Genomic DNA, 22487 nt, shown 5'->3' with positions numbered 1-22487 from the left:
GGGTAATTATATTTGAGAATTATAAGAGTTGGAAACTATGGTTGTATTCTTGTTAGGAATACAATCAAGCACATTGGTTTGTGACTTTGTGTTGATAGAATGTATTCATGTAGTGTAGTGATGGCACGAAAATGCGGTGTAAATTAATTTAATTGGTAAAGTGTTAGAAATCGCACTCATAACACAAAATGAAATTAATCCACAATACTGTATTTGGTCAAATTCTCAAACTCGATTTCCATAGCTATCGTTGCTCCTTTACAGCTTAAACGCACTAACATAATATTGTATAAAAATTAAAGACACGCCAATAAAATAAATCAACCTATCAATAATATAATTATACATGTTCCCATTAATTAGGGCTTGTAATTTTCACACAACATTTTATGGTGTATATTTATTGCATTGTATCCAAGGTTTGGTACATTGGTGAAAAAAAAAAAAAAGAAATTAAGTCATTAGTTTGTTGGATGTTGAATTTTGTGTATAAATTTCACTTATGAGTAATATTAAAGTTTGAAAAGCTTGATGTTAAAAGTTAAAAGTAATTATCTATTTAGAATTTAATGGAAAGGGCATGTGTCATGTGTTTTATGTCTATAAGTAGAAATTGATGTATGATCCTCTTTAATTTGATAGAATTTTACACTTTTTCCTTTAAGTGATAAAAAAAATTAGAAAAAATTAATAAAGTATACTCTCATAAAGAAAAGTGTAAAAACAATTCTAATAGTGTAAAAATCATTACAAAAGTTTAATTTTTTAAAGTTTTGATTCTCTCTTATATCATGTCATAAAATAAGTTGTACTACTATTTATAATTGCCAAAATTCTAAATAATTTTTCAACAAAACTTAAAAAATAATTAATTTTTTTTGTAAAATATACAAATTATCTTTCCTACTATAGGCAATATTTTCTCTCACCACAAGGGATAGGGACAGAGAATGAGTTAAAAGTTCTGACTAATGACCACTAGAGTAAGTACATGATTACTGATCAAATTGGAGAATTTAGTCTCTAGTAAACGTTCTAGAAAATGTAAATCCAACTCTTATTCGCGCGCATTTGATGGGAGTTTTTTATGAAGAAAAAAGGTTACTCAAGTACTACAGGAAAAAAAAAAAAAAAAAAAAAAAAAATTTTGAAAATTTACCCTTTTTTTTAGTACAGTAAGAAAATAATTACAAGTAATAATAATAATAATTATTATTATTGATTGCAACCACTCAAATGTCTCAATCTAAAATTACTCATAATTTGTCCATCCCAATCACCGGGATGAATAATTACAAGTAACTAGATACAGAAATTATGTCTACTCTATCAACACATGAACTTCATCATTACTAATTAGTAATCACTATTCTTATCATACTTTTTGGCAATATAGGAATTGAATTTATCATTCTTACAAGAAAAAAAAATCTTTATTTTATCTTCATTTTGAAAGTAGTGAAAGCTAGTACTCGTATATCCTTACATTTCAATATACATAAATTATTTATTTTTCTTCGACCGAATTTCATTTATGTTAGCCTTAAATGTAGTACACGTATTTTATAAAGCAAGGAGAACAAAACATTATTTTTAATGCAAGGAAATTAGAATTACAATTTTGTGTCGAAATTTATCTTATTTGCAAGAACCGATAGGGTGATATAGAGATCAATAACATTGATATGCTTAGCACGAACTTTGTAAAAAAACAATTGAGTTAATGAGATTGATACAAAAGGAATTTTTTTTTAAATGAATTGTATTTATACATGATGATGATATGTTTATTTATGACTATGACACATATAGCTACAAGGACTATATAAAATCATTAAATACATTTACAAATGAAATAAGTAGGAATATGTAAAAAAAAAAAAAAATACGTATGGATTAGTGTAATTGATATTTAATTTATGTTAAAAAAAATTGTTTTTAAGGTTGCATATCCATTTTTCGTATATTCAGATTTAGTGATACCAAATATAGATAGGCGAAAAATGAACGAGTATGTTGACCAAATTTGGTACGTTTTTAATTTGTATTTCTTCTTTTCCTTGTCTAATCGAATCTATAATATGATTTTATAAAACTTAATTTGATTTGAAATTTTTGAAAGGTTATTATCATCATCATCTTCTTTAAAACAACACTATAATCAACATTGACAGCAACAATCATGAGATATAAATTGTAATGTTGGATTGGGATTTTCAATGATAAGAATAAATCATACCAAGTATAATTAAATGCATTAGGTTGGGTAAAATTTTCAACCCAAAATAGCTTACTTCAACCCATTTACACAAGTATTAAGCCTCCTAAAAAAATGGATTAATGCCCTTTTGAAAAATAATATAATGGGTATTACCCAAAAAAAAATAAATGGCAAAAATGACCATTAATCATTTTTTCTATTTTTTTTTTTAACTTATAACATACAAAGTACACTATTGGCAGTGTTGGCACATATTCTGAACAATAAATTAAACACTTTAATTAAAAAATAAAAAAAATAAAAAATTGACAACCTTATAGACCCAATCTGTTCTTATTGGTGTTCAAGTGATATAAAATTATAAATTACGGAGTAATTGACTGCTAAAATTCTCTAATCTACGCAATAAATAGTGTTTCCAGAATAGCAATATGTTACAAGTAAAAAAAAAAAAAAAAAAGGCAATAGCAATATCCTCAAACGAAAATAATGCCAAGTCTGGCCTTTTGAGGCAACTTTACAAAATCATCCAAAGCAAGTGGGTGTTCTGGTGCCACTTTCATGCAGGAAAAAACTTAACATAATTGGCATCAGATTTGACAAAAATTCTCCCAAATTTAGATTATTCTGATTTTTAAACCAACATAAAATTAGGATTATTAAAAGAGACCGGACAAATCTGAGATTATTCCTGTCAAAGTTTGCTTACAAAAGTATATAAAAATATTTTAAAAAAAACTGACCAAATTCACTTCATCATAAAATGTGTGAAAACCCTGTGCAGAACTGCAAGAGCAATTCATACAGTATTCTTAGCCGGAAACACCAAATATACTCGGCTAGCCAGCTCCTGTAACAATTCAAGTCTGGTTTACTGAATGCTACAGAATCAAATAGATGAACAAAATTGAAGCTAAAGCTAAACAGAGGTCCATAAATCAGAATTAGAATGACATCAGACTTCATAAAAATGCATCATCTTAACTAACAAAGAATGAAGATGACAATAATATTGACACAAAGTTAATAATGAAGCTGACTAAAAAAAGTTGCAAACTTAAAATGGAAGCAAATGTACATGGACTAAAATGCCTACTCTTAAGATTATTGACTAATCCTTCCTATCACCTGTAAAATTATCAGATTGATATCACATATCCTGATCTTCAAATCAAATTTGTTGCAAAATCTCTATCAGCTTCACTCCTCTGTTTGTGTCTTTCCGACAGTCTTTCCGTCATTTTGGGGTCCTCCGCCAAACAGTAATCACACACTATGATGAGATGCATCAACCAATCAATCTTTTGCATGAACATCATGAACTTAAGCTTAATGTTTTCAAACAGAAGCTAGCTAATTCAAAGATTGATTTGATGTAATGACCCAACTTAACTTTTTTTTCATTTTTTGATGAACCACAACAACCATCCAAAGCTTCAAAAAAGACTCCCACTTCCTTTTATGGTGGGGTTCCACACTGTGTTGTGCAGACACAAAGCTAGAACATTTGGAGAGGATATGGAACCCAGCAAAAACAAGTGCAACTCCAGCTATAAAGATTTTTTGCTTCTCGCATCCATTGCAATGCCTAAAAAACCATGTCTCCGTCCAAATCTAAAAAATTGATAGAGCAACAGGCCGCCTTAAACAAAGTGAATCTGGCAGTTCCTGTTTATTGTGCTGCTCAAGTCTTTTTCAGCTTATTCTTCCTCCACGATATACAGCAGCTCCTACTGTTTATTGACCGGGCTAAGGAGGCATTCCAAGTCCAACAATTTCATCGTCTGATGCTGCAGCTACTAAAAATGAAAGATAAATATTAGTGTTAATCTCAGCATATGTCCATACTATTCATCAATTATAGAACTTTTGATGTAAAAATCATACCACATTTAAAAAACAATGTACAGGAAAAGAATGAATATAAAGTGCAGTAAGGAAGAAAGCCAAAAGCTAGAAAAAGAAACATATGGCCTGCATTGAATAAGCAATATAGAAATGCTTCGCTTATTGACACCCAGTATAACCACTGAACCACATATTACTTATCAGAAACAAGGCAAGCTAAGGAATATATTCAAAGCATAAGCTGAGAATCATCAAGCAGCAACATTGTCTACAGATAGTAGAGAGCACTGAATCAGCAGTAATCAGCACACACTGTTCAGGATAAGCAGAAACCCTAAATGTGTCTGAAAAGAAAGAAAAAGGCAACAAATCTAACAATAATAGTAGACATGGATGTCAAAATTTTGGCCGAATTAGAAAGAACAAGATAAACTCTAAACAAAGACAAAGCAGTATGGAATTCACAAAATGTTCACAGGATGCAGACCACCAAAAACAGAGGACATAAGATTAAGTTAAGAGCTCAAAGGTCCTTTAACTTGAAGATTTTGCAATAACCATTATTATTATGAAGGTAAAGAGTGCACTAGGCCGCACAAGTCAGCTAGACAAAGCAAGATTAAGAAGAGTATCACACAAGACAGTTGTAATGGCTTGTTGCGAACATTCCAGAACACTGTTGTGGACATGACGACATGCAGATTAAGCAAGAAGAGATATGAAACTAACATAAGTTGTGATCCAAAAATTTTAATTCTAAAAAGAACATGAACAAATCAGTGCCACAAATGGTAGATAGCAGAACCATTGCAACTTACAGGTAAACTGATCAATGAATGAAATTCGAATAATGTAAAGGAGAAATGAAAAACTATTCCCCCTTAGAAAAAATCATTACTCAAAGCAACAGAACCAAGGTTACATCATTCTTCCTGCTCTCCAAGAAATCCTCACAAAGAAAACTAGTATCTTTTCTACATCTAATGGACTGAAAGTCATAGCCAGGTAGGGGCAAATCATAACTCAAGGCATCTAACAATAAGAATAAATACAAAAATTCGAAACCCTAATAATGTAAGTAGCTCCTTTCACCACAATACTGTGCCCTAAAATATCTTCAGAGTGTGAGACAAAAATACAAAGGTGGAAGGAGTAATAAAGTGGCTAAAAGAATTCAATAAATTCTGCTATGAGATTATACTTCTAAAAGAAGATGTAAAGTGCATTGAAGACATATCATGGACCAACAAAGACCTCATTTAGGACATCATCCTCACCGGTTGGCGATGCAAAAAGCTCTTCATCCTTGTCTTCATCACTAGTGAAATCGCGTCTATCCAGTTTGGAATGAGCAGCAATGAAAATCATCTTCTGAGCCCTATCCATCCCCAACCTCGAACGACCATGAGCTTGAACCCATTTCAAGAATGAAGAATTACATTTGAAACCGCGAGCAGTGGCATGAAGAAAGATAAGCCTAATAGCCACCTTCCCGAGGGACTTGAAGTCTGGAAGATAAGTTTCCCAAACAAGCTTACTGCCATGAGGATTGGCAATTTTCATCTTTCCAGAAGAGGGATCTCTCTCCCTTAACTGAACAGCTTGTGCATAAACAGGATCAAGCCCTTCAGTCCTCCATTTCATTAACTCCATTAATGCAATATGTGCTTCCTCCCTCGAAACCAGTCTAGTAATGAGCTTGTCAACATCCTTCTCTTGCTCGGGTGTCAGGTATTTGAAGGGTGGAAGGTACTTCCCACTGCTGTCCCTCACCAAATAAAGGGGGTCCAGAATGTAAGCGGCAGCCCAAGCAGGATGGTAGTTCTTCCTGAACCGTCTTTCAATCAGCTTCTCGATGAGAGCTTCAGCAATGTGGAACTTGACACACCAATCTTTAACCTTAGTCCTAAGCTCTTCCCACAGGTGAAGGCATTGTCCAACTAAAGGCCTATCAGTCACAAATTCATGAGCCATTTCCTTCACCAATCTTACCAATGAGCGCACTGCTTCCAAGTCATTCCAAAACCCTACATCTCGAATCATCTCCCCAAATTCCCTAGCAATTGGGTCCTCCATTGATACTATCTTGTAAGATTCATCTAAGAGTACCAATTGTAACACTCGAGCTGAGCTCATTATGTCTTCAATCAAAGCATAAATAGGCTCAAAATTCAAATTTTCGAGCTCTTTCGTAGGCACTCGAAGCAAACCAGCAAGACCATACTCTCTCAGTTGGTACTTGTGGAAGCTATTTCGCACTTGGGTTTTGTTGTTGACAAAGTTTGCAAGCTTAAGGCAGTTCTCAGCAACATTTTTAAACAAAGGGAGCTCCCTATAGAAATCTTTGATCAAACCATTAAAGGCCTGATACTGACAAGAAAGATTAACCATCCACTGATTCTGATTCTCTAAATTCTTCAATGCTGAGTTCTTAAACTTATCAGCTACTATTCCTACACATTGCTGCAAACCATTGCCACACATGTCTGCCATTGTCTCCCACAACACTTCCTCAGCATACTTACACGGCACCTGACCGCCCGTAAACACCGCCCTCCGGTAAACACTCACACCATTCGGCAAATTCACAGTCAGATTCACCAAATTCTCCTCAAAACTACCCTTAGGCTTCCACCCATCAGTTGAAATTTGGAAGAAGGGAGCATCCCTTATCTTAGCCTTGGATTCTTTCCTAGTCTCCTCGTACTTAAAATCCAACCTAGACCCACAAAACTCCCTCTTAGAAACCTCAGGAACACCCACTTGATTAAGGAAGGCCTTAAACTTTGGGTGCTCAAGGCTTGAAAACGACACAGACCCACCTGACTCATACACCCAATCACTCAACAAATCAAGTGCACACTCAATTTGAGACTTGCTTAAAGCAGGCCCGGGTGATGCTTTAGGGCTCTTCAATTTCTTAATACTCTTCTCAAAAGTATCCCTAGCATCCGACATTTCATCCCCTCTCCCTCCGCCACTCCCACCACTTCCCCCACCACCCGCCAACCCCAATTGTTGCTGAACATTCACCTGATTTTGCTGCTGCTGTTGTGATAGGGCTTGGTGAACCACCAATGCACCACCACTTGTATAACCCATCTCGGCCGAGAACCGAGCTGGGTCAATCACATTAATAGGAGCCACATATGGGGCATTTGTGTTCCCCATAGTGTTGGTGTTGGTATTGGGTGTGGTCGGAACACCCCCAACACCAACACCTCCCGCACTACCACCACCGGAAGACGACGAAGAACTCCTCTTCCGGTGGTTGTACTGCTGCGGCGGTGGTGTAGTCCCAGTACTGTTATTCGTCGTCGTAGTAGTACTACCAACACCACCACCTCCGCCTCCGCCACCACCTCCGCCTCCGCCACCACCACCACCACCAGATGACAAACACAGCGACTGCGACTCACCGACCGGAGGTGGTGGTGGCGAAACAGACGACAAAGGCCTGGGCGTAGTCGGAGAACTGAAATTTGGACAAGTACCCCTCTTAAGATGTTCAGAGGCAGTTCTAGATGGGTTTGAAGCACTAAACATGGTGTCACACAAACAACACTTTAACTTCACTGCCTTGGGCAATCCAGTGTCGGCGTTACGAACCAACAACGGCTCTAAATGGGCCCAATACCACGCCCCTTTCCCCCTTATCGCCTTATTCCTCACCAACACCAACCCTTCATACCTCTTATGCACTGCCTTCGCCGTCGCCTCCTCACCCGCCGTCTCCCCTGCGCTTCCCGCTGCGGCCGACATTTATCTCTCTCTTTCTTCTACCACTCTAAAAAAAAACACTGTATTCCTATTTTCTGGGGTTGTTCTTGTTCAAAGGAAGATTACGAATTCCGTCAACCACACATTCACCCGGAAAAAACCGTTACTACTCGCCGGAGTTTGCATCGCCGGCGATTCTCCATAACAGAAACAGAAAAAACAGGAGATAGAAAAAAACAACCACCACCAAAAAAAGAGGAGAGAGAAAGTAAGAAAGAAAGAAATGAATGATCTGAAAAATGGGAGAGAGTCAGTGAATTTCGTGAGAAGGGTGGTGGGTTTGTTACAGCAAATTTTTTGGCGAAGTTGTTTCGCAGTGAGTGATGGGTAATTAGAGAGGAGAGAGAAAATGGGAAAATTCTAGGAGAGAGAAAATCAAATAAATAAAAAGAAGGGTGTTTTTTGTGTTTAAGTGTTTGTGTTTGTGAAGTCCTTATTGTTTCAGAATTCAGAATTTAATTCACGCGCCTTTGTTGTTACGAGTTACATTTATACTTTTATTTCCTTTGATTATTCAAACCAATACTCAAAGTCCAACGTACGAATTCACTATACGACATTACTCCGTACACTCACTCACTCTGCGTTTCAACTTCACGCGCTTCTTTTATTTTTTTGAATTTAAATATATATTGTAAAATAAAAGAATGAAAATTCTATGAGTGTATTTTTTATTTTTATTTTTATTTTATTTTGTTTATCGTTCATTTTTTTTGTGTTGGTATTGTTGGGGTCATGTTAAAAGAAAGAGGGCCCCTCCCTCAGATAATGGAGAATAGTCCAATATTATTTTTTAAATTTTTTTTAATAAATAATTAAACAAAAAATAAAATAATAATAATAAATCTCTTTTTCAAATGTGGGATCCATCCACCCTTCTTGTTTGTTTATACCTTTTTGGTTTTATTTTTAAAAAATTCAACTTTTTGAGGGAGGTAATATTATTAAAAAAATAATAAAAATTGATATAGGAAAGATTCATCTTCGGCAAGCAAAATTGGATTTCCCTAATAGAGGCTTGTTATTCATGCGGTGATATTGAATAGGGGTATATGTAAAAGGGGTAACCTAGGAATTTAATGTGATCCCACCAATATTTGTTGGGGTTGGGAAGTAGTATTGGTGTTGACCAATTAGGTTGAAGGAGCAAAATTTTGTGTTTGAATAAGTATTACCAAATCTACATGGAATCCAACCTTGGGTTTTCAAAAGCCTCAAGAGTAGGTAATATACACAAATTTGGCAATTTTTTGCTCTTTTGCCTTTGTTTATCCTCTATTGTTCATTATACCATTATAATCATTTATTTGAGACCCAACTTGGGGGTTGGTTGTCACAAGTGAGAATATTATGTATTTTATGCTTGGATGTATTCTATGGAGTATTAGGAATTGGTATCTTTAAAACAAAGTTTTAGATGTCTTCATATTTCGTAGAATATAAAATCGTCTTTTGTAATTCTCGTATCCATATTTTTTTCAAAAGCATCACGAATAGATACTTCGTATAGCTTGTATATTAGAGATAAGGTATTTCAACAATGCAAAGCCAATTAAAGTTAACTAATATTTTTATAGATTTCAAAGCTTATTGTGTGTATGTAGTATGTTATAACAGTATGTATGTGGACTTACCATCTACACAGGGGCGGAATCAGGGGGAAGGGTTGGGGTAGGCCATGGCCTCCTTTATGATTTAGTTAAAAATTTAGGCCTCATTTGTTGCATATGGGAATTAAATGCCTATAGGAAGTTACAAAATATGGGAAATTTTATTGCCTAGGAAATACTAAAATTGTATTTGGTTGACATATAGGAAATCGTATTTCCCATGAATTAGTTTCCTATGTTTTGTTTGGTTAACTTATGTAATACCCATGTATAATTATAACTTGAACAATTTTTCCAAAATTTTGAGGACAATAATGTAATTTCACCTAAGATACATGTGGAAAGTTTGAGTGATCAAGGTAGGGTGTGGGAAATTAATTGCCATGTTTTTTAGGAATTCCAAATTCCTTAGGAATTTCCACTTCCTACATTTTTGCTATCAAACAACTACTCTTAAATACATTTCCCATGAATTTGTATTTCTCCCATTATTGAAGTGCAACCAAATAAGACCTTATTATGCATATAGAAATAGCTTATACATTGTAGTTAAGCTGGTTTGTCCTAAAGAAATTGAATCGTGACACTGGAGTTCGATTCCTAGTGAACTATTATTATTTTTTTAGCTTTAGGCTTTATATTTGCTAGTGGGCTTGCTCCATATTGGGATCTTAATATGTCCTCTTAAAAAACAAAGTTCCCTTAGCATGTACAATAATATTTTACAATTTTTTTAAAAAAAGTTTTCTTAATTATTTTTAATTATTTTTAAAAAAATGTAGCAGTTATATATATGTTAGGATAAATAATAGCTTAGTATTAAAAAAATTATAAGTTTGCAATGAGAGAATAAAACTTATTTCTAGACAAAATAAATAAATACTTCGTATATATTTGATCTTGTCCCCCTAAATGTAAAATTTCTGGTTACACCACTGCATCTACAGTTGAATTTTCTTAAAAATTATTAAGATCAATAAGGGAATGTTCGGCAAAATAGAGTTGTGGAGGTAGTTGTTAGTTGTGGTGATAGGTGTTAGCTGTGGTGATAGTTGTTACTCTTGTTAGCTGTCAATAAGCTGTTAGTTATGAAGATAGATTAGAGTGTTCGGTCAGTAATCTTTGACTAGTTATTACATATTAAAAAATATATTTTTAGAGTATATATTATATCATCATCAGGTACCTTTATTTCTCAGTGAAAATAAGGTGAATAGAATAGGGCCTAAATGTTGGTTTGTTTCATCCTATCTTAACTTATTTTAGATTAAATAAGTTTGGATGAAATAAGTTTAGAGAAAAAAAATCTTGTAGATTTCTTGATTCCTCTCTCCAAAGGGGCTAGCTAGGGTTTTGACTTTTGATATTTGTTTATAGTACGGGGCCTTGTCTGCTTATTCCATACTATATACCTACAATGTTTGGTAGTAGGGAGGAGATGGAATATTTGTGACTTATTCCATCCGAGTCTGATTAAACCCTAGAAACGACGACCTCTTTGTATAAAGAGTCATAGAGTAAAGTACAAGATAATTATAACATAGCCTACAAGATTTCGAAGATAATATATAATATTTAATTGATATTATCTCCTTATTTACATATATTTGACACTTAAAAATTAACAAAATTTAGGTGTCAACAGTCCTGATTGGACTTAAACTTATCTGAACTTAATTGATACTTTTTAGACTTGATTGAACATGATTGGAACTTATTAGACTTTATGAAATGATTGGAAATTATTAAATCTGATTGAAACTTAGTGAAGTTAAAACTTATTATTGTTGTTATTGTTGTTGTTGTTGTTGTTGTTGTTGTTGTTATTATTATTATTATTATTATTATCATCATCATCTCAAAAACAAACAAAGTTATACAACCTACAATAAATTAGTGGGAAGCCGAGAAACAATCTGGGCCCCCACTCCTCTAGCTATATCAAAGCCTACCATAGTGAAGATATGAGCTGCAGCACGAGCCCCAATGTCTTGCGTCGTCGAGAACCTCTGAACCCGTTTCAGCAACACAACATCCTCCTTCTCTAATTCCCCAAGCGAAGAAAAGGAAAAGGGAATGAAACCATATCCAATCAGCCGACAACTAGCTTCATATTTCACCCGCTTCCGATGAGCCACATCAACTACAACCCGTCCAGGAACAAAGTCAGATAGGCCTGTCTGTGTCAAAGGAGAAGATCCTGTTAAGTCCACACATACATCGTGACCACGATCCCATGAATAAAGTAATACATCAGCAGGTCTGAGGGCCCCGTTCCCATGAATAAAGTAACACATACATCGTGACCACGATACCATGAATAAAGTAACACATCAGCAGGTCTGAGGGCCCCGTTCCCATGAATAAAGTAACACATACATCGTGACCACGATCCCATGAATAAAGTAACACATCAGTAGGTCTGAGGACCACGATCCCATGAATAAAGTAACCTTTGTGAAATATATATCTGCCAATTTCTTCATGAGTTTAGGGGCAGCGACCTCACTAGGATTACTTAAAATGTCAGACTCCGCCGTTCTATTGAACAAGCCCAACGCATCCTCAAATGCTCGACCAAGGCCCACAACGCCAGTATGTTGTAGAAGTTGTGTCTGCAACCAAGCAGACTGTAACCGCAAAGCAAGAAAAGCATAATGACGAACATCACCTGCGGAATAAACACCTAGTCCGCCATACGCAAAAGGCAAGGTGGCAAGCCGCCATTGCCAATCGCCAAACCCAGGCCCTGAAGCAACGATACGCTCCAAGGAAGATCGAAGTGCCTCGTCGAAAGTGCGCTAAGCCACCTCAAAAGTACTAGGGGGATAAGTACGCAAAGCAAAGTAGAGTTTGGAAACTCCGGTACAAGCCCTAAGCAACAACAACTCGCACTGAGGATCATCAAGATTAGCAACCCCATCCATAAGCGCAATGGTCTTTGTCACCCTCTGCATCACAAGGCCACCTCCAAAACCGGAATCATAACTAGCGGGACCACCAAGCAACTTAACACCACGCAAGGGTCGAGCAATATTAGGTGGAAAGACACCCATAAGCTTGCTTCGAGGGTCTTCTGTAGGCCAAAAAACTTCAGTTTTTTCGACGTTAAGATGTAACCCAAAACGAGGCCCGTCCTCCATAATCAACTGCAAAACCTTCCCCACCACCAACGTGTCACCAATAACAGTACCGTCATCCAAATACCAAGCCTGAAGACATACATCAAAAGTGTCTCGGATTTTACACACTAGGGGCTGTAAAACCAAAGAAAAAAGCAGGGGACCAAGGGGATCACCCTGCTGCACCCCCGAGATGACCATAAGGTGTGGTCCCTGTAATACAATCTAGCTGGATTAGTGTAGCAGAATTCAACCCATCGCGAAAGGCCCGGACAATGACGACGAACTTCACGTAGCATGACAACACGATTAACTAGATTAAAGGCATTTTGAAAATCCACCAATAAAATAGAAAGACCCACATCGGAACCACGATCCTCAATCAACCGATTCACAGCATGTAGAATTGCCTCACCTCCCGAAGAAACTCCAACACCAAATTGGAGACCATCAAAGTAGCTTCCTAAAGACTGAGCCTATTTATTATTATTATTATTATTATTATTATTATTATTATTATTATTATTATTATTATTATTATTATTATTATATCTCAAAAACAGACAAAGTCATACAACCTACAATAAATTAGTGGGAAGCCGAGATACAATCTGGATCCTCACTCCTCTAGCTATAGTAAAGCCTACCCTAGTGAAGATATGAGCTACAGCACGAGCCCTAATGTCTTGCGTCGCCGAGAACCTCTGAACCCGCTTGAACAACAACCTCCTTCTCTAATTCCCCAAGCGAAGAAAAAGAGAAGGGAATGAAACCATATCCAATCAGCCGACAACTAGCTTCATACTTCACCCGCTTCCGATGAGCCGCATCTGCCACAACCCGTCCAGTCAGATAGCTTAGCCCTGTCTGTGTCAAAGGAGAAGACCCTCTTAAGTCCACACATACATCGCGACCACGATCTCATGAATAAAGTAACACATCTGCAGGTCTGAGGGCCCCGTCATTTCCTCCAAACAACCCTATGTCAACCTCCTTTCTTGCTGAAGTCCCAGATTTGTAGCAAATATCAACAAGGGTATGCGGACAACATTGTGCCGATGTTTAATACCCACAATACCAGCACACGACACCGCGTGATCACCGAAAATATCCCTGGTAAAAACCCGAGAACAAGCAGAGCACGACGTCGAGATAGAGAACAATGGAACACCCATTCGGTAGCACAACACACATCGGTAGGTCTTTGCGTTCATCGTCTGACCCAACCCAGAAATAGGGACCGCCCGAAGCCAAGAAGAGGTGTGATCTCCCTGCTGCGATTTCCACAATGCAGATTGCCGATGAGACAAAGAAAAGGCGGATTCTGCAGAAGCGGTAACCTTTGTGAAATATATATTTGCCAATTTCTTCATGAGTTTAGGGGCAGCGACCTCACTAGGATTACTCATAATGTTAGACTCCACCGTTCTATTGAACAAGCTCAACACATCCTTAAAGGCTCGACCAAGGCCAACAACACCAGCATGCCGTAGAAGCCTTGTCTGCAACCCAATAGACTTTAACCGCGAAGCAAGAAAATTATAACGATGAACATCACCTGCGGAATAAACACCAAGCCCGCCATACGCAAAAGGCAAGGTGGCAAGCCACCACTGCCAATCGCCAAACCCAGGCCCTGAAGCAGTACCAATACGCTCCAAGGAAGATCGAAGAGCTCCATCGAATGTGCGCTGAGCCGTCTCAAAATTACTAGGAGGACAAGTACGCAATGCAAAGTAGAGTTTAGAAACTCCAGTACAAGCCCTAAGCAACAACAGCTCGCACTAAGGATCATCAAGCTTCGCAACCTTATCCATAAGCGCAATGGTCTTGGTCACCCTCTGCATCACAAGCTCACCTCCAAAACCGGAATCAGAACTAACAGGATCACCAAGCAACTTAACACCACGCAAGGGTCTAGCAAAGTTAATCAATTTACAAGAAATTAGTGGGGAGCCGAGATACAATCTGGGCCCCCACTCCTCTAGATATAGAGAACTCGATCCTGCTGAAAATTTGAGCAGCTGCACGAGGACCAATATCCTGAGTCCTAGTGAACGCCTGAATCCGCTTCAGCAACGCAACATCATCCTTATCTAATTCCCCCAACGAAGTAAAGGAGAAAGGAAGAAAACCATAGCCAATTGTCTTGCAACGCGCCCCATACTTGTCCTGCTTCCGCTGAGTTGCAGCCGACACAACACGACCAGGAACAAAGTCAGACAACCCAGAATGTGTTAAAGGAGAAGACCCCGTCAAGTCAACACATACATCAAGGTCTCTGTCTTAGGAATAAAGCAACACATCTGCAGGTCGAAGAGTCCCATCGTTCCCTCCACTCAACCCAACATTAACCTCCTTTCTTGCAAAAATCCCAGACCGAAAACAAATATCAACAAGGGTATCACGAACAACGTTATGTTGATGTTTATTATTATTATTATTATAAATTAAAAAAAAACGGATAAAGTCATACCACTTACAAAAAATTAGTGGGACACTAAGATACTATCTGGGCCCCACTCCTCTAGCTATTATTATTATTATTATTATTATTATTATTATTATTATTATTATTATTATTATTATTATTATTATTATTATTATTATTATTATTATGTTATAATGGTTTCATTTTAAGAAAACCATTCTATAATCTTTGCTAATAATTTACAATAAATTATTAATAGGTTTTTAAAGTATAATAATAAATTAGTAGTATACATAATAATAAAATAATAACTATAATAGTGCAATTAAAGTGATATATAATATTTATATATTTATGTCTTAATTGGAGTTTATTATACATGATAAAAATTTATTAAAATTGAGAATTTATTGGACCTATTTAACACTTATTGACCTGATTAAAATTTATTGACCTAATTAAAATTTTATAGACCTAATTGAAACTTTTGTAAACTTATTAGACTTAAAACATTTATGAACTTATTATACTTAAAACTTATATGAACTTATTAGAACACAACTGAATTTCTTGGGATGTCAGGTTAGTAGAAGCTAGACCCGCCCCATCCCCGAGGATGGTGATAAAACCCATTACTCACTATGGGTAATGGGGCAAGGGTGGATTTTAGGTTGCACCCGTCCTATCACCACCCTATCCCCCCACCCACTTTATACCACCTCATACTTGCATCCCCACACACACACACACATATATACACTTATACTTTTTTAAAGATAAATATACGGTATCAAGTAAAATAAAGTAGTAATAAATATAATACTTTGTAATATCGTACAATAAAGAAAACAAATTGTGTAATATTACCTTATTAAGTGATTTTTTGGGATCGGATTAGGCTAGACCTAGAATAGGGAATTAGGGACTGGTTGGGATAAGGTAGGCGATGGTGCGGATATCCAATTAAGTAGGGGGTGGGACAGGGATGTATGGGTTTTGGACCCGCCGAGGGGATGGGGACGAAAAGGATAACATCCGTCCCACCTCGCTTCGCCCCATCGATATCCCTACTAATCTCTTATGCACAACTTTTTTTCCTAAGTTTTTGAAGTACTATTTCATTTAGGAAAAATCTAACGAGCACCCTCGGGACGTTAGATAAGGTAAATTAGAGATAATAAAGTAATATAAACATTGAGGGTGTTTGTTTAGAGGGATAAAAAAAGGTGGGAGAAAAATAAAAGATGAGGATAGAAGAAAAGTAGTGTTGTTTAGAGGGATGCGGATTAGAAGGGGGTTGGGGATGGGGATAAAAACACCCACTTATTCCTCCATTTCTATAACTAGGGGGGTGGTATAAGGGGAAGGGTTAAGAAATGGGCTAAAAGGTACCAAATTACTCTTAATGAAATTGAAAGGGTAAAGAGAAAGGATAGAAGTTAGTAAGGGTAGTTTTATAATTTTATTACTTATTCCATGTTTGGTAAGTATTTCCCATACTTACCAAACATGGGATAAGAATTATTTATCCTTGTCTCACCTATCAGTTTCCTATCTTTATCCTCCCTCCTTATCACTCATATCCCTATCCCTCCAACTAAACAAAGATTAATTATACCAATTGCAGCGTGATTTTGACATGCATTTTAAACTTAATACTACTATTTTTAGGTCATATATTAATAAGTTATCATGTTAATGTTAATTTTTATTTTTTTCAAATGGATTGATTAAGGCATTATTAACACCTAACATCATGTGAAGCAAATGTTTTTTTTGACAGCTAGTCCGTAGCAGACTAGCAGCTAGTCAGCTACTGCTAGTTTATGGGCTCCAATATTACATTCTACTTGCTTTTTCTAAAGACTAAAGAGGCCAATTCGCTAGCCTTAATCTTAACATTAGCATTTGTATAATTTCTCTTCTAGCTTGGTTCACATTGTGGATGGCATTAATTTACTCGCATTAATTAAACATTTGTACATAGATTGTTGTAATATATGTAAACGAATTTGAAGTTGACCTTAAAGGTGACATTTCATAGTCAACTTCAAGGAATTTAAAGGAGATGTGGAGGCTATACATATAGGATTGTTCATCCAAATTTTTATGTGGCAAATTCTTCACCATCTATCTAAGAGTTTGAGATACGAGTGTATGAAATGATACTGACTATCGATATGGGTCAGGTAAACGGGTTAGATCTTTGCAATTGAATCATATTCAATACCGACCCAATGTCTATATCGATCTACACCACCATCCATATTGAAACCTGCTTCCGACCATGTGGACACTCACCGCCCACTTGATAAGACACCTATGTGGAATTTTCCCTCATAAATAGGGTCTCTTAATGTTTCCTCCTTTACCTTATAAAACAAAATACTACATAGGATTATTCATCAATCTTATCTAACTTTAGATCAAATCATTGTACCAAAGATTGGAAATTTTAAAAAATATTAAGGTTTGGGATTTGGACAACTTTAGACCAGTTTAAGAATTTTCTTTCTATTTTTTAATAAATATTTTTATAATAATATGAAAATTAATTGTTTAATGATTTAAAAACCTATCCTTTATACGTATCATAAAATAGCATATAACATAAAATTATACTCCATAATAATCATCTTGACCAACATATTGAGGGAAAAAATTATTCATTCTAAAGATTATACGCATAATTTTAACAAAAATACCAATGTGGTTCAAGACCAATTTCTAAAGACCAGTTCCGGAGACTGGATAATTATATCTTTCAACCCACGGACTAAACTAGTTCTTTTTTAGGAAGCCCAGGTTATCTCATGACAGATAAATCAACAACTTTATCCAGTCATTATCACTGTGGGATCCGTTTTTATGAAAAAAAGTTATTAATTTATTTACAAAAATGTCATGTGAAAAACAACTATTGTGTATTTTAGAGCAGAACTTGTATTTACCCGTTCTTTTTGGCTTGATTCATTTTTCTAGTCCCGGTTGATTTCTAAATACCCCTGGTTACAAATGAATTTACTAGTGATTTTATTTACGAGGCAATTAAGTGTATAACATTCCACAAATTGTCTTTCATATATAGCCCTAAGAGAGTGAAATTTTTATTATGTACTCCATAATTACTTTTACTATTTCATTTTATTTTGACTATAATTAGAGATTGATGTAAATAGGCAAAGTACTTGTTTTTAATACTAAAATCAATCTCTTAATAAGTCATACGAAATCTCAAAAGATATTCAAATTTAAACTACTAAATAAAAAAAAGAATTACTTCATATAAGATTGTCGAGTAAATCTTACACCGTGGAACATCTATTGATTTTATTTATGAGGCAATTAAGTGTATAACATTCCACAAATTGTCTTTCCTATATAGCCTTAAGAGAGTGAAATTTTTATTATGCACTCCATAATTACTTTTACTATTTCATTTTATTTTGACTATAATTAGAGATTGATGTAAATAGGCAAAGTACTTGTTTTTAATACTAAAATCAATCCCTTAATAAAAAGTCATACGAAATCTCAAAAGATATTCAAATTTAACATACTAAATAAAAAAAGAATTACTTCATATAAGATTGTCGAGTAAATCTTACACCGTGGAACATCTATCTTCCATTTATATCGCTAGAATCTATATCCTTTTTGGAGAAACAATCTAACGATCTATTATAGCCCTGAGGATGATATTTATCTAATTCATTTTTTGTATTATTTGAGAAATTGATAAATATTGTGTCTTGCATAATTCTTCACCATTAAAACAACTTCAATGCAATCCATCAAAACAAAAAAGCAAATTTTCCCTCAAAAGAGGAGGAAAACCTTGTCTTTTGAAGGAGAAATATCCTGCGATCCTTATAGTAGATAGATGAAAATTCCTATCTTTCGATGAAGGACTTTGAAAAGAGAGTCAAAGAGTACTTGAAATTATCGGGAGGGAAGCGGATGGGGCTCACTACAAGAATCAAGTCAAATTCCGACGGAAAGGTTCCGACGGACACGTTATTCCGTCGGAAAAATCGATAATTCCAACGGATTTTTATTCCGTCGAATATTTCTGACGAATTTTTAAAATTCCGTTTGAAATTTCCGACGGAATATAAATGCGTCGGAAATTATGTACTTTCCGATGGATTTTTCCATCGGAAAGTATCTTTTTCGACGGATTTTTATTCCGTCGGAATATCATTATAAAAAAAGAAAAAGAAAAAAAAGGCTTTTAAAGAAAACCCTAAGTGTCCGATCCCCTCTCTCTTCTGCCTCTTTTCTTTCTCTTTCCCCTTCTCCTTCTCTCTGTCGCTCTCCTTCTCTCTCTCCTCTTCTCTTTCCTCTTCTTCTTCCTCTCGTTCTCCTTCTCCTTCTCTTCTTCTCGTTCTCATTCTCTTTCCTCCTCCTCCTCCTCTTCTTCTTTTTCTTCTTCTTCGTTCTCTTTCTTCTCTCCTCTTCTTTCCTTCCTCTTTTCTGTTCTCTTTCTCTCTCGTCCTCTCTTTCCTCCCCTTTTCTCTTTCCTTTTCTCCTTCTCTTTCTCTCCTGTCCTCTCTTCTCTTTTCTGGTCATCGAAATTTTTAAGGGTTTTAACCCAAAAACCCGCAACCCTCACCGGACGTCATTACCTTCACCGCCTAATGTCGCTCCGTGGTTTTGATTTTTTTTTTTTAAGGTTTTCAAGGTGAAATTCGACCATAAAAAGTCTAGATCTAACTTTTCATGGTCAAATTTGACCTTGTTAAACCAAACTCGATGTGAATTTGAAGCCTATTTCAATTTCTAAGGTATATTCATGTGTTTTGATTTTTTTTCTTTGTTTTTGAGTTTCTTTTTAAATTTATTTTTGGGATGTGGTGGCCGTTATTGGTCGTGGGCCTTCTGGCTGATGTGGTTTTTTTTTTTTTTTTTTTTTTGTGTGATGGCGGTGGTCTGTATGGTGGCTAGGGTTAGGGTTATGTGTGAGTTGGTGGGTGGATATGGGTTTGTGTTGGGTGTGGGCTTAAGTGGTTTTAAATTTGGGCTTAGGGTTTGGGTTGGGAGCTGGTGGTTGGTTGGGTTGGGAAGTGGAAGAAGGGAGAGCGAGGGGAGATGTTGGCGGGGAAAGTGGGGAGTGCGGTGGTGGAAGGTGGTGGGTTTTTTGTGTGGTGGCGGTGGTTTGTATGGTGGCTAGGGTTAGGCTTAGGTGGGTTCGGATTGATGGTTGGATTTTGGGTGGTTGGAGTATTTTTGGGGCTGCTTGGTGGGGGTGGGGCTACTGGGTAAGGCGGCTGGAGGTGGTGACAGGTCATGGCGGTGGTGGTGTGGGGTGGTTTTTTTCTTTTTTTTTTAACAACATTTTCCGGCGGACTTTTCTGGGCCCAAAAATTTCGTTCGACGCCTAAGTTTCGCCGGAAAAGTGTTTCCGATGGAAATTCCGTCGGAAAAGGTCGTTTCTCCTACAAAACTTTTTCCGACAACCGGTTCCAACATAGATTCCGTCGGAAACGGATTTTCTAGACGGAAATTTTTCATCGAAAATGGCCTATTTTCTAGTAGTGGGTGGCGATACGCCCTAGTCGGATGTGGAGCAAAAGCCTAGAATTGGAGGATTTATTATAATTAAAGAGAAAGAGTAGACAAGAAACAAAGATTGAGACTTTTCATAGGTAAAACCGATAGAAATCCCTCCAAATTTCAACAATGGAGGTTAGAGTTTTAGAGAAAGGCGTAGGAGAGAGGAGAGATGTGGAAGGGTTTTAATTATATAGGTATAGGACATACAATAGGTCTCTCCCACTCATACCATCTAAGTTTTCCACACCCATTATGACATGTTAAAGTTGTACTTAGTCAAAAATCTTAAAGCCCATTAACAAGGTATGAAGTAGTTAAGAAAGTAGGGTCAAATCCACAAGAAAGTAGTGTTCTAATAATCTTGTTTATTGGTCAAATCTACATTAGGCGAGACAAGTGTTTGAATTAAGCATACTAAAAATGAGACAAACACAAGGGGTAAATTAATAATATAAAGGCTAGGGTATAGATCCACCAATAATGAATATAACTTAAAGACAATTAACAATCATCAAGCCAGCAATGCAATTTCAATTAGGTTAATATCCTATAAGGAAGTATTGAAATTTGAGTGAACTGGAGGAAGTATAACAAGTTCAAAGCTTTGAAATACTTTTATCCATTTTTCTGTAAGTAAATAGTAAAACCTACCTCGAACACATATCAAACATGTTAAAAAAAGTTAAGTATAGTTTATAGGTCCAAAAAAAATTCAACATTATAAAAATCCGATAAAGAAGACAATTACAATGCTACATTATTATTTAGAATAAAAAACTTTAGTGAATACCTACAATGTAAAAGTACATAAAAATAAGTAAAAGTACATCAAAGACAAAAAAAAAAAAATTATTAATGAAAAAGTTCAATACACTACAAGAAATCTGCTTATTTCCGATGGACTGGTTCCGACGGACACGTAATTCCGTCTGTCCATTGGAAATTAATTTTCGACATATTTAAATTTCGTCGGAGATTTCCGACGAATTCAACAATTCCGTCGGAATATTCCGACAAAATATAAATCCGTTGGAAAATGTGTACTTTCCGACGGAATTTTCCGTCGTAAATTACCTTTTCCGACGGATTTGTATTCAGTCAGAATATAATAATTAAAAAAAAACTAGAAACCCTAAATCCCCTTCACTTATCCGCCTCCCTTGAGTCCCTTCTCCTTCTCTCTCATCATTATTTCCCTTCTCTCTCTTCTTTCCCCTTTTCTGATTTTACGCTCTCTCCTCCTTCTCTTTCCTCCTCCTCTTCTTCTTCTTCTTCTTCTTCTTCTTCTTCTTCTTCTTCTTCTTCTTCTTCTTCTTCTTCTTCTTCTTCTTCTTCTTCTTCTTCTTCTTCTCTTTCTCACTTCTCTTTCTCACCTCTTTCTTCTCTCTTCTTCTTTCTCCTCTTTCCTCTTCTCTTCTATTCTCTTCTCTTTCTCGGCGGTTTGTGGGGTGGTGTTGAAGCGAAATGGTCGTCGAAAATTTCAGTTGGTGGTCGGTTTGGTTTTAGGGATGGTGTTAAACAAATTAAGGGTTTTTTTAAGGTTAAATTCGACCATGGTGTTTTCATGGTCGAATTTGGCCTTATTAAACCAAAATCAAGGTTAAATTCGAAGCCAATTCAAGTTTTAAGGTATGTATTTGTGTTTTTAATTTTTTTGTTTTTTAATTTTTGGGTTTCACGGTGGTGATACGTTTTGTGTTATGTTTTTTTTTTATTTATTTTTTCAATTTGGGTTTGCTGGCGAAAAGGAGGAAACCGTGGTGGTGGCCTGGGTACGTTTTCTTTTTTGGGTTGTGTGGTGCCGTGAGCGGTTAGGGTTGGGGCCGAGATGGGAGGGGATCTGGTCAATTAGGGTTTGGGGTGGGTGGGTGGGGATCTGGTACTGGGAGGATTTTTCGGGGCTGGTGGGTGGTTGTGGG

The 22487-nt window shown here is 36.2% G+C and overlaps 1 protein-coding gene across 5 annotated transcripts; it reads right to left on the bottom strand.

The window, feature by feature from the left end:
- Positions 1 to 3091: 3091 nt before the first annotated feature.
- On the bottom strand, positions 3092 to 8276 carry LOC110719380. 5 transcript variants are annotated; one of them, XM_021898305.1, is made up of 3 exons: positions 7902 to 8276; positions 5324 to 7871; positions 3092 to 4017 (listed from the first exon to the last, which is right to left on the bottom strand). In XM_021898305.1, exons 2-3 carry the CDS (start codon positions 7829 to 7831, stop codon positions 3952 to 3954), a joined length of 2574 nt encoding a protein of 857 aa, XP_021753997.1. In that variant the 5' UTR covers positions 7832 to 7871; positions 7902 to 8276; the 3' UTR covers positions 3092 to 3951. The 5 variants fall into 5 exon arrangements, with proteins under 5 accessions (XP_021753997.1, XP_021753996.1, XP_021753998.1 ...); XM_021898304.1 differs by having other exon boundaries at positions 5324 to 8276; XM_021898306.1 differs by having other exon boundaries at positions 3834 to 4020; positions 5347 to 8276.
- Positions 8277 to 22487: the final 14211 nt, after the last annotated feature.

This window comes from Chenopodium quinoa, unplaced genomic scaffold (assembly GCF_001683475.1).
Source record: "Chenopodium quinoa cultivar QQ74 unplaced genomic scaffold, ASM168347v1, whole genome shotgun sequence".
In the NCBI taxonomy this organism is placed as follows: Eukaryota; Viridiplantae; Streptophyta; class Magnoliopsida; order Caryophyllales; family Amaranthaceae; genus Chenopodium; species Chenopodium quinoa.
This window is presented reverse-complemented; position numbering and strand designations above follow the sequence as displayed.

Excerpts from the sequence above, each read along its gene's own strand:
- LOC110719380 (XM_021898304.1), bottom strand. The coding sequence starts at position 7,831 with ATGTCGGCCGCAGCGGGAAGCGCAGGGGAGACGGCGGGTGAGGAGGCG. Across the intron at positions 4,018-5,323 it reads AGGATGATGTCCTAAATGAG|CTGCAGCATCAGACGATGAA; the intron begins GTCTTTGTTGGT and ends CATTTTTAGTAG.